General features: G+C 33.7%; 1 protein-coding gene across 1 annotated transcript in view; it reads right to left on the bottom strand.

Annotated features, from left to right (window-relative positions):
• Nucleotides 1–729: 729 nt before the first annotated feature.
• Nucleotides 730–12,500, bottom strand: part of LOC127963270 (F-box/LRR-repeat protein 17-like) — a 144,931-nt gene continuing 133,160 nt past the window's right edge. Inside the window, exons 9-10 of the mRNA XM_052563088.1 lie at nt 7,167–7,309; nt 730–2,258 (exon numbers count right to left, since the gene is read on the bottom strand). Coding sequence (XP_052419048.1) covers nt 2,121–2,258; nt 7,167–7,309 — 281 coding nt within the window. The 3' untranslated portion in view covers nt 730–2,120. The remainder of the gene's footprint in view (nt 2,259–7,166; nt 7,310–12,500) is intronic.

Below are 12,500 nucleotides of genomic sequence, written 5' to 3'. Positions count from 1 at the left end.
AAGACACTGATGAGACACAGACACACACACACACACACACACATATTTAGAGAGAGACACACACACACACACACACACCACACACACACACACACAGAGAGGGACATCAAAAAAGTAACAAAACTAATAATCACAAATCCACAAAAGTACAATAACTAAAAAGATTAATATAAAATATAAATAAATTCCAAAAATTATAATACTATATTTTTACAAATATAAATACATATTTTAAAAGATAAAAAACTAAAACTACCTAGAAAAGTATTAATATAATTAAAAATATTATTAAAACTATAATAGAAACTACAGACATATTAAAATAAAAGAAGAAGAAGAAAAGAGACAAATACAACTATACTTTTTTTGTTAGTGATGTAGTCAACTTACAGTTACACACACACACACACATCTTTCTAAAATAAAATGGCATTGTTATAACCAAAACCACAGACTTTTCACATTTTAAGTAAAAAAAAAAAAATCTGTGAGAAAAAAACTGGAGCTCTGTGAGATTTATTAAACATGGCAAGTGTGTAAATTATTTTAATATCTGAAAGCATAACATTTAATAAACAAACATTCTGAATGACTGTGACTCCAGGTCTCAGGAGAATTTATTAAATCCAGATCACATTTGTGCTTGTAGATCTACATGTTAACACACACACACACACACACACACACACACACACACACTCGCTGGATTGAAACGACAGCAGGAGCCGGTGAAATAGAATAGTTTTTAATTGACTCAAATCCCCAGAGTACAGTAAAAGATCAAGACTGTAACTAAACTCTTCCTCCTAAGACAGTATAAAAATACTCTAGGACGGCTAGATGAGTGAACTAACCAGCTAACTAACCTCTCCACCGAATCTCACACACACTGCAGGACACTACATCCTTAAATATTCATAGGTTATGCAAAAACAATCCATATGCTGGATATACCTGGAAAAACCAAACCACCTCATACTGTATATCAGTTTACAGACTCCAGACCACAAGATTACAGATTCACAAGAGAAACGTCTACATCTAGATCAGAGCTTCAACATCACGCCGTCAAACTCCTCATGAGAGAGGAACTCCAGTCTGAAGAGGAGAACCGCACCAAACCAGTCAGGAACACACATGACAGGAGTCACAGTCACACACACTAACTAGAAAGAAAGAAGACATTATTTTGAACATTTTTTTTTCATTGCAACATTATTGTTACTATTAATTAAATGCACATTTATCCTCAACGTTTCATTCTTGCAATGCAAAAACGTCTTGCTATTCTTGTTTCTTTTTTTCTTCAAATATTTGAACATTACTAAATCAAGATATAATTACCAAAAAAGATCAAGTACACTGTTTGAAAAAAACTAAAAAATGTAAAAATTAAGCGACTTTATGCTTAAAACGAAAAAAAAAAAAAAAAAAAACTGCAAGTGGGGTCTGGAAAAATAAAACGCCTTTATTTTTTATTATAATTATTATTATTTTTTTTTTAGTGCTAGATATATTTTCTTGTTTTAAACTATGCATTAATTTTTTTCCCAGAATTTTTTTAAAGTAATTTCTCTTAAGAACTGTGAAGCAAGACAAAAATACGGAGTAAAAAACTCTAGTAATAAATCGACGTAATCTGAAACATTTCCACATCATGCGTACTGTATTTAGTTTTTATTTGCCGAACCTTCCCTTGCACTGTAGTAAAATGAGCGTGTTTCAATAACGAGAATGCAATGAAAATCCCATCTGATGATAATGAGAATCACAAACAAATCAGAAAAGACACATGTCCAGATGATTCACGATAATGAGAGCTGCAGGGAAATGTCCCCATGCAAAAATCCTGTGGTCCGAAAAAACTTTTTCTCCTCATTCAAAATGCAAAATGTCTTATTTCTTTCTCCGGTTTTTAGAGCAAGCTCCTGATGGGTTTAGTGTGACTCAGTAGGTTGCAGATGCAAATAAATGCAGCGCTGCATCTCAAGTGTGCATCAACATATTTGTGTTCAAATCAAATGATATCGATGTTTCTGCTGCATAATCGTTGGAAGGCGGAATAAAGGGCATCGTGATGATAATGACTCTGCGGTGCTGTGTGTGTGTGTGTGTGTGTGTTAGGAGGCCGTGGATGTGTTGGGGCTCCAGCCCATCTGATAGGCTCGTTCCAGCGTGCGCTTACAGTCCTGCATCACTGTACTGAACACAATGTGTGGATACTGAACCACCAGTCTCTCCACCGTCTCCTCGTTCACCTGCAACAACACAAACACACACACATTTGCTTTTCATTTGACTTCCTTTGATGCAATGCACTAATTTTCCCTAAAATGCATCAAAAATGCATGCCATTTGCATTGAAGAAATGATTCATATATTAATGCACGAGGTCTGTGAGAAAGTGTTGAGTTTAGAGCGAGAGGCTGAAGAAACACAGACGCTGCACATGTTGAGTGAGATAATCACCACACACACACACACACACACAGGGATCCAGAGCAAGCATGTGTCGTGTCAAGTGTGTTATTCTCATGCAGACTGAAGGTGAAGATCTCACATGACTTTACACAGAAAACACCATCCGATGCACGCACGGACACTTGAAAAATGATTTCTGCCGTGCTTTCCAGCGCAGATATCTACACATTCATAATCAAGACACTTTCAACATTTCCTTGAGATGCTAAACGACTTCAGATATTACGTTAAGATATTAGGCTTCTCAAGTAAACGGAAGTTTCACTTTAGTAAATTTAAGAGTGTATTGGAAAATGCTGAGAACGAAAACTTGCACACACACACACACACACACACACAAAAATACAAAAACAAAACAGACAAAAAATTTAAATAAACAAACAACTAAAGTTTTTATTTCACGTAACATTCAGGAAATTCAGATACATATTTCAGGCTTCAAATCAGTCTTTTTTTTATTAAGTAACACTTTATAAGACATTTTATATAAAATATTTAATGTAAAAAGTCTGTTAATTTTATTTTCTTTAATGTTCTAGACATTTCTCTTAACGTACAGCTCAAAGCAGAAAAAAATATAAATGCAGGTAAATAAAAAAATATGGAAAATATTAATGCAGTGCATTAGAGTAATTTTTTTATGGATTTTACTTTTTTTTTTATGCACAAATGCATTTAAAATTCCAGTTTACTTCCTGAATATGAATAGAATCAAAGAGGTAACAGATACTAAGTTTTGTTTTCTGAAAAATGCATCAAACGAAAGAGAATTTATATTTAAAACAAGAAGAAAAAACATCTATAAACTAGTTTTCCTTTTCAAATAAGATTTTTTTTTCTTGTTTTAAGCACAAACTCACTTTATTTTGACCAGTTTTTCAGAAAGCAAGACTTTATATCGAAGGTAACTTTGCTACTCAAGTAAATGTCTCTTTATTTGTAATATTTTGGCGTGTACACTACAGTAATATCACATATTTCTCTGTAGCTGATATGATATTTCTCTTTGACTGTAACTTAACGTCGCTGTGAATGCAACTTATTCCGTTTGGAAAGACGAATGTTGACTTCATTAAATGTTGCCGATTATTGCACGTGTGTATTTATGACTCGGTCCAAGAGCACAAATGTACTTTACAGGCTCAAGTTGTTCTGATGACTCCAGCACGCAGACACAAACACACACACATTCCTCGCATCCAAACACAGTATTCTGGTTAAGACTTAAAAAGGTTTCTGGAGTGGGTGAGCTTCGCTGATTTACCGTAACCCTAAACCTGCCTGCAGCACATGTACCGCGGTAAAACACTGTGACACGGCTCATACTTCTCAGAAAACCCTTGTTTTAAAACAAAACCTCAAAAATCTGAGCAAAACACATGTAACACACACACACACACACACACACACACACACACCACCAAACCCGCCTGCAGCTCTAAACAGAAGAGACTAATGCTGACTCACATTATGACAGAAACACCTCACACAAAGATCATTAAAGTAATATAAACTGGATATTTTGGGTGAAATATTGAATTATATAACAGTTAAGCTCAACTCAGTTCAGGTTTAGGAGCATCACACGGTCGTGAAAGACAGTTTGCATGTGCAATCCAATGATTTAAAGACACAGATCAACTAAAATGTCTCTTTTTCTGTGCGACACAAATAGAGATTCGTCAAATGTGACCCTGGAGCACAAGACCAGTCTGAAGTGTACATTTTTCAAAATCGAGATGTATATTCACTTTCCAATGCATTTTCCATCGATGTCTGGTTTGTTATGATTGGACAATATTTGTCTGAGATGCAACTATGTGTAAATCTGGAATCTGAGGGTGCAGAAAAATCTAAATATTGCGGGAAAATCATCTTTAAAGTTGTTCAAATGACGTTCTTAGCCATGCCAAACGCCAAAACACCCTAAAAGCATAATAAAAAGATCATATGCACGAATTACTGTTATGATGCTTTTATGGTCCTTTTTAGGATTTCTTATGTTTCTGAGTCTTTTTTTTATTGAAAAATCTCAAAATACTTGAAACTAGATCACTTCACTTGAAAAGCAACATTGTATCGTTTACTGTATTACGGCTTGTTTTTAATGATTTTTGATGTACTGCATGGCAGATATTTTTCTGCTTTTTGTTTATATTTTAACCTTACTTAAAAACACACATAAGAGACAAGGAAAACAAGTCTTAATATCTTATGTACAGTTATTAACATATTCACATCGATGGTGAAAATCTTTGAAAGAGATGCCAAGATTTCTACAACATCACAATAAATTAATTTCCATCTGTCATATCTACAGAAAAACAATCTGGTTTGTGTTATTTTCTAATTCTAAGGACAACTGTGTTGATGGAAAATAATGGGATACAACAACTCATAAAAATGTCAAATTAAAATAAATAACTTAAAAATAAAACAATCCAAATAAATAAATTAAATAGTCAAATGGAAAAAGGAAATAAATAAATAAAAACATAATAAATAAATGTCAAAACATTATATCATACATTTAAATATTCAAGATACAAAGTATTGCTATTTCAATATCTGCAGAGTTGGTTCTCGAGGAAATTAACATTGTTTCAAGGATTATTTTGATATTTTACATTTACATAGTCATTTAGCAGATGCTTTTAAATGTATGATTTAATGTTTTGACATTTATTTATTATGTTTTTATTTATTTATTTATTTCCTTTTTCCATTTGACTATTTAATTTATTTATTTGGATTGTTTTACAAATAATGACAACATAAGCAATCAAAACCCACAAAAGAATTAATTTTAACAAGAGAAATAAAACAATAAAATAAATCACTTTTACAATATAAAATTTTTTAATAATTTAAAACAAAAATAAGAACTTGCTTAAAATTCTATTAAAAATGTAACATAAAAAAACTGGAAAAAATAACCAATTGATAAAAAAAAAAATAATCATAAAAATGTAACAAATGACACAAAAACATATACTGTGTTCAATATACAATGAAAGCAAGTTCTACTATTTTAAGTAAATTAACAATGTTTCAAGGATTTTTTTTTATATTTGAACTGGAAAACAGGCCAAAAATACTAATTATTATTATTATTAATTTTTTTGCAGTTCACTATGAAACGAACGAGATTCTCCAGACATTCTCCTGAAGTGTTTCATGGAAGAATCCTCATCAAACAGGTTCAGGACGACACAAGAATGAGTAAACGATCACTTTTGACTCAAACTGTTTGTGAAGAGGAAACTCTTCTACTGGAGGCTCTGAGGGACAACGAGGGTTTGTTCAACTGCTCGTACTTCTCTTTGATTACAGAAACAAGCTTTCTCTCGTTCTTCTCTCGCTCCGCGGCGTCACATCAAAGTCTGGTCCAGATCTGGAGGTCTGAGGGGGGCATAATGAACTGATTTGATGATTTGGGCTGCAGTGGATCAATAGCGTTCTTTCAGTCGTCTCTCGTTGAGCCCGAGGCCACGACAGAGCGATCTGTGATGTGTGTCTGCAGCTCACAGCCAAATGAATGGAAATGCCACAAATTCCACTCAGTCGCTAACTTTTAGTGTGGGTTTGAAATGGAAACGCGTCACATGAAAGGGAATCTATATGTCTGTTATAATTGACTTTGGCTTTTAGGAAGCAAATGCAGAGAAGGACGGGTTATCCGTCACATCTACAGCTTCCCAAAGAGATTATACAAACAGAGAATTAGCTGGACGGTAAAGTGATTTAGGCAGAAATTGAATTTGTCATGGGCTTGTGGCTTTATAAACGGCGCTGACCCGAAACACAAGTCACTCTACATCACGATTAGATATCACTAATGACAAAGTCACACTGAAATATACGAGACGACATACATCTGAATCATGAGACATGGAATATAGAAATAGAATAAACATCTATAGTTACAGTGCTTTCTTTTGATGTGTGTCATGTTTTAAAATAAAAAAATAAAACACTTATAAAATTTTTTATTTAATCATAAAATGTTTAAACTAAAATTATTTAAAAATAAAAACAAATCTAAATAAAATATTTAATGAAAATAATAATAAAAATGACAAATTTAAATAAATATTTTAAAAATAAAAATAAAAGACTTAAGCAAACAATATAACGTTAGAAAACTTAAAAAATTTATTTAAAATTCAGATGATTTTGAAATAAAAATAAAACACAATACAATTTGCATAAAATAATTTAAAAAGTTGAATAATAAATGACAAATTAAAATATAAATATAAAATGCTAAATAAAACACACACAAAAAATAAAAAAAATAATATTAAACACAAACACCTTATTTTTTAAATTAAACCAAACAAAATAAAACATTTACTTTAAATTAAATAATTAAAAAAGGGAAATAAAAATGTATTATTAAAAACCAAAACACTTCCTCAAAATGTAAAATAAAATAAAAAATGATAATAAATAGCCATAAATTAAAATAAAATAACAAAAAAAGCTTAAAAATCATAAGAATGTAAAATAATTAAAACAAAATTTTACAGAACTAAAATGCGAATTATTCCGGGCTTCAGCTGAGAAAAGGTTAGAGAATCGGTGATCTAAGAGATGATGCAGACGTGAGGAGTATGAAGGTGAGACGCTGTCTGTTTATCTGGTGACCCCGTGACCCCGCGGAGCATCTGCTACACACTCACCTTGTCACAGCGCATCAGACCCAGGTACCGCAGAGACTTGCTGCTCCTGGCGATCTGAGTGGCTCCCTGATCAGTGATCTCCTTACACCAGCCGGCATCCACCGTCTCAATGGTGCTGCTGTACTGACCGATGGAGATCAGAGCTGGACACAGAGAGAGAGAGAGAGACGCCATCAACAACCACTCAGTCACTCTCTAACACATCAGGACCAACCTTCATTCACCTCTGAACTAACTCCAGTTGGATCTGTTGCCATGACAACTTCAAATAATAAATAAATAAATAAGAAAATGCATTTAAAATACATATTATATACAGTCAAGCAAATTATGAATTATTTGACCAAAACTCTGATAATGTGATATATGTTGAAGGTATCTGAACAAATTTGGGTTTGACTGTATATATATACACGCACACACACACACACACACTCAGAGACATAAACACACACACACTCGCGCACACACACACACACACACACACACACACACACACACACACTCAGACATTAACACACACACACACACGCACACACACACACACACACTTACAGCACATTTAAGTATTTTTGTCTTGTTTTCCAGAATAAATGTTATAAAGTCTTAATTAATATTTACTTAAGAAAAAAATAATGATTTTAAGTCTGAAAAATATTTTCAGAAATGTCCATAAAATTAATAGATAATGTCCATCCGAAAAATTACCTGTATTCACACACACACAAGCACACACAGAGATACACATAGAGAAACCGATTATACTGGGGCACCAACTAGCGTTCGCATATCATCGCAGCACATCGAGCCTCAAGTATCATCTCAACGCAAAACATATAGCAGCTAGCGTGGACTTTACACTTTATGTTGAACTATATATTCTTTTGTTGGTGCAACAGTTTATGTTGAGCTCGTTATTGTTTTGGCCAAGGTTATTGAGAGTTGGACTTAGTATGTTATGGCCTCTGAAGCTACAGAGAGATGTTTTCTAATAGTCAGTGTTTCCAATGTTCTGAATGTAATTGACAGTATTGTGTTTTACTTAAAAAACACTTTACAGAAGGTTCCAGCACCTATAAGTTTCCTGAATTTCTGAAATGTACTATTTCTAAATTGTTTCTAAATATGCTATTGCTACACTTCATGGCAAAAATTGCACTGGTCTGCTAGACTTGGTTGAACACAAATAAACAATATTTTTTTGCTTAAGCTTATGTATTCAGTCATTATTCAATGGTATACTATAAATCCATGTGAAAAAAATTACTTCTCACTGTTCTCAGGTCAAATATTTATCTGCGATTAAAATGCGATTAATTTCGATTAATTAATTACAAAGCCTCTTATTAATTCGATTAATTTTTTTAATCGAGTCCCGGCCCTAAAAATACTATTATATATATTGAATATTTTCTTTGCATTAGTCTGAAGAGACAAAATTGAGGCTGGTTTTGCCCGTAGTGTATTGCTTCAATGCTGTGTCTGTATTTACTTCCGATCACGTTCACTTTTCATAATTAAGGAGCGTCTGGAGTCACGTGAGGTCAGCCAGAGGTCAAACTCCTGCTCTGATCACATTACTGTCCTCCTGTTCAGATGCAGGATTCAATTAGACCTCGAGCGCAGCGCTTTATCAATACACTAACAACATCAGCAGCAGAAGCAGCCTCCAGCACACGCTTCTGAAGGATTCCAGAGAGCTACATTCTACTTACACTGGTTTCTGAGTTATCCATAAAATTAGAAGAAGGAAACTCTAAAAACTTAAGCGAAAATGTCCCATCAGAAAATTACCAGCATTTATATTTGATTTGATTTATTTATTTATTTTTAAAGTGTACTTATATTTTTCCTTGTTTTTCTTTACAAATACATACATACAAATGTTAACAATTACTTTAGATTTTTTTTTTTAAGTCTGAAAAATATATACAAATTTTCTGAAGTTTTCTGAAATGTCCATAAAATTAATCCCAAATATCACCGGTTATGTTTTTCAATGTTGTTTTTTACAGCATATTTAAATATTTTTGTCTTGTTTTCCAGAATAAATGTAAAAAAATCTTAAATTAACATTTACTTTAGAAGGGAAAATTAATGATTTTAAGTCTGAAAAATATATCACAATTTCCTGTTATTTTCATAATTGTCCATAAATTAATATACAATGTCCATCCCCCAAAAAATATATTTTTATTATGTTTGATTTTGTCTTTTTTCACAGCACATTTAAATATTTTTATATTGTTCTCCAGAATAAATGGTGTACATGTTCTTAAATTAACATTTACTTATTACTGACTGTATCAAATTACCCTGAAAGATGTATTAAAATCAAGAGAGTTCATGCTTGAAACTAGAACAAATCCCTGACGGTGGAGTAAGAAAAAGTAGTTTTCTTTTAGTTCATTAGCAGATAATTGTTCTTGTTTAAAGCATAAACTCACTTAATTCTGAACAACACCTAATATCTTCAGTCATTTTGCGTCTCCAGTAAATGCATCTTGATTTAAGGATGTGTAGATATTTGTACTGGAAAACAAGACTAAGATACTGAGGAAGAAGATCATTTTGTTTTCGCTACATATCAACACAAACCCCAGGAACACAGAAGAGCTTGCGTCTGCTCCCATTACGCTTTTGCTTTAAATGGATTAACCCTCGTAATCCTGCTCGTGTTTGATGGATGAATGCATCCTCTCTCACAGGATCTCATGAATGAATTGGACGTGGATGTGCATATATTGATCAAGAGCCGATGATGATGTTTCCTGAGTTAAATAATCATCATTCAGCCTGATGCATGAAAAACGCAACAAACTAATACATATACTGGCCTGATTTAAAGAGATATTTCAGTTAAAATCTGTTCTGTCATCATTTGTTCAGAGATGCACGGAGAGACAACAGCAATGCTGTGTTTGATTTGAGCTCTTTTCATTCATAAAGTTAACATTCATTCACTTCACACTCTGACTTTAGAGGTCTGTGTATAATATTGCACTGATCCCGACTCAACTGTTATCTAGCAAACTCCAGACTGTGCCAGCTTCAGCCGAGTATTCAGGTAGAATTATTCCTTGTCTGTTATTTGTTTTTGAAGCCGTTATCCATGCCATTCTGACTTCGGACACACCCCTAATTATTACATTAAATATTTTAATTTTACATGCAACAAAGATAAGGTCTTAGAAAGTAACAGCTACACGCAATATTGTAATCCTAAAATTCACGTCGTACTTGCAAACTCAGTGGATGCTTTATGGTTAATGCATGCTCGAGTCGTCGATTGTTTCCAACAGCGCCAACTAGTGGATGACGTAATCGATCACTCGACTAGTCTATGCAAGCCATAATATATATATATATATCATCAATTTGTTTACGGTCACTTTTGATCAATTTAATGCATCTTTGATTAATAACAGTATTAATTAATTTTTTTAATCTTACTAGCCCCAAAGTTTTGAATGGCAATGCATCACAGTTTCCACAGAAATATTGAGCAGCACAACTGTGTTCAACATTGATAATAACCAGAAATGTTTCTTGAGCAGTAAATCATCATATTTTCATGATTTCTGAAGATCATGTGACACTGAAGACTGGAGGAATGATGCTGAAAATACAGCAGAGCATCACAGAAATAAATTACACTTTAACACAGATTCACACAGAAAACAGCTGTTTGAAATCATAATAATATTTCACATTTTTCCTGTATTTTTGATCAGATAAATGCAGCTGTGCTTTACTTATCCTTCTTTTTACATGACCTATTTATATATTTGTACTTTATATTTTATTATCTGTGTTTAATGTTCTACTGTTAGTGTTATCTGTATGCACCAAGGGATTGATTTAGGAGAGTAACTCACATAAAAGATGTATATGTGCCAACAATTACAGAAAAACACTTGATCAGCTAAAAGTGTCTGAATCATTTTACTGGAAGTCCACTGTATGAAGAATATGTGGTGCACCCATTAGCAAAAAAAATAATATCTGGTGTCTAAATAATTTCTGGTTTAACATTGTTATTAAAATAAAATTCCATAAGACATTTTTGATTAAAAAATAATACCCTTTGCATGGTTTTCTAGACTGAATTAAACTGTTTATGTGGTCAGGGGTGTGATGACGTCTGTCCCACGGCTCTTATTGAGCTCCACTGCACAGACGTCTCATGAAGAACGGCTCTCAGGGGTCACGGGGTCACGAGGCCACGCCTCCCAGCTGTTCAGGTCTGTCCTCAAAGCACAGCTCCCGACAGGAGCAGATCAGAGCCGCAGGAGGCTTTCACTCCAGTTTACTCAACCTCCACACTCTGTGGTACTCACCACACACACACACACACACACACACACACACACACATCACAACAAGAGAGATTCTACTCTTGCAGGAGCAGGTTGAGAGCAGCTCGTGGAAACACTGATAAAGTGATGAAGCTTGACCTTTAGAGAGACAAAACTCAAACAAACCGCTCACTAAACAAGCACAGCGTTCACAGCGCAGTCGACAGATAAGAGTTTCCTGTGGGAATATCCATCGCTGATAGAGAAACTGTGTCAGAGACACAACAACAGTGAGAGAAACGCACACACACACGCTGATCACACACACACACACACACACATTTTTTGTCCACGTAGGTTACGGGAAACGGCTCTAATTCTGCTTTTCCATAAGCGCCACCTGCTGTCAGCGAGTGGATTTACAGAGACTTATATTTATATTCATTTATATTCAGTCTGTGTGCAGCTTCTGTCTGGCCAAAAACTGACTCAATTTGCATGCCCTGCTGTACATTTTGGAAAATATTAGGAAAATGAGTGCATAAATATATAGTATAAATAATATTATATATCATATATAAAAATGTATGATTAAATATACAAATCATATGATCAAATCATGCAATATATTGTTTCAAACAAGTGTGGAAATAAGTTAAATTTGGACACTGTATGCTCAAAGAAGAGTTCAGCTGAGCTACTGATGAATCAAATAACAGAAGATGAAAAATTAGAAAGATGCATGAGAAAACATCCTCAGACTCTTCATCTGAAGATCAAACAGACTCCAGCTGATGAGAATGTCAGTCATGAGCTCAACATTCATCTTAAATATGCATATGACTGGATAAATACACTCAAAGATGATTATAACAAATCTGACTCGTCTCACACTGATATTCTGGGAGATGACTGAAGCCGCTCAACGGTCAGTTCTTACAGACTAGATAATCATTTTCTTAAATTGCTGCCGGAGATCAATCTGCTCCCATGATGAGGTTGAAAACGCATAATTAAACGTATAATTCCCAGCCAG

Source organism: Carassius gibelio, chromosome B8, assembly GCF_023724105.1.
Source record: "Carassius gibelio isolate Cgi1373 ecotype wild population from Czech Republic chromosome B8, carGib1.2-hapl.c, whole genome shotgun sequence".
Classification (NCBI taxonomy): Eukaryota; Metazoa; Chordata; class Actinopteri; order Cypriniformes; family Cyprinidae; genus Carassius; species Carassius gibelio.
This window is presented reverse-complemented; position numbering and strand designations above follow the sequence as displayed.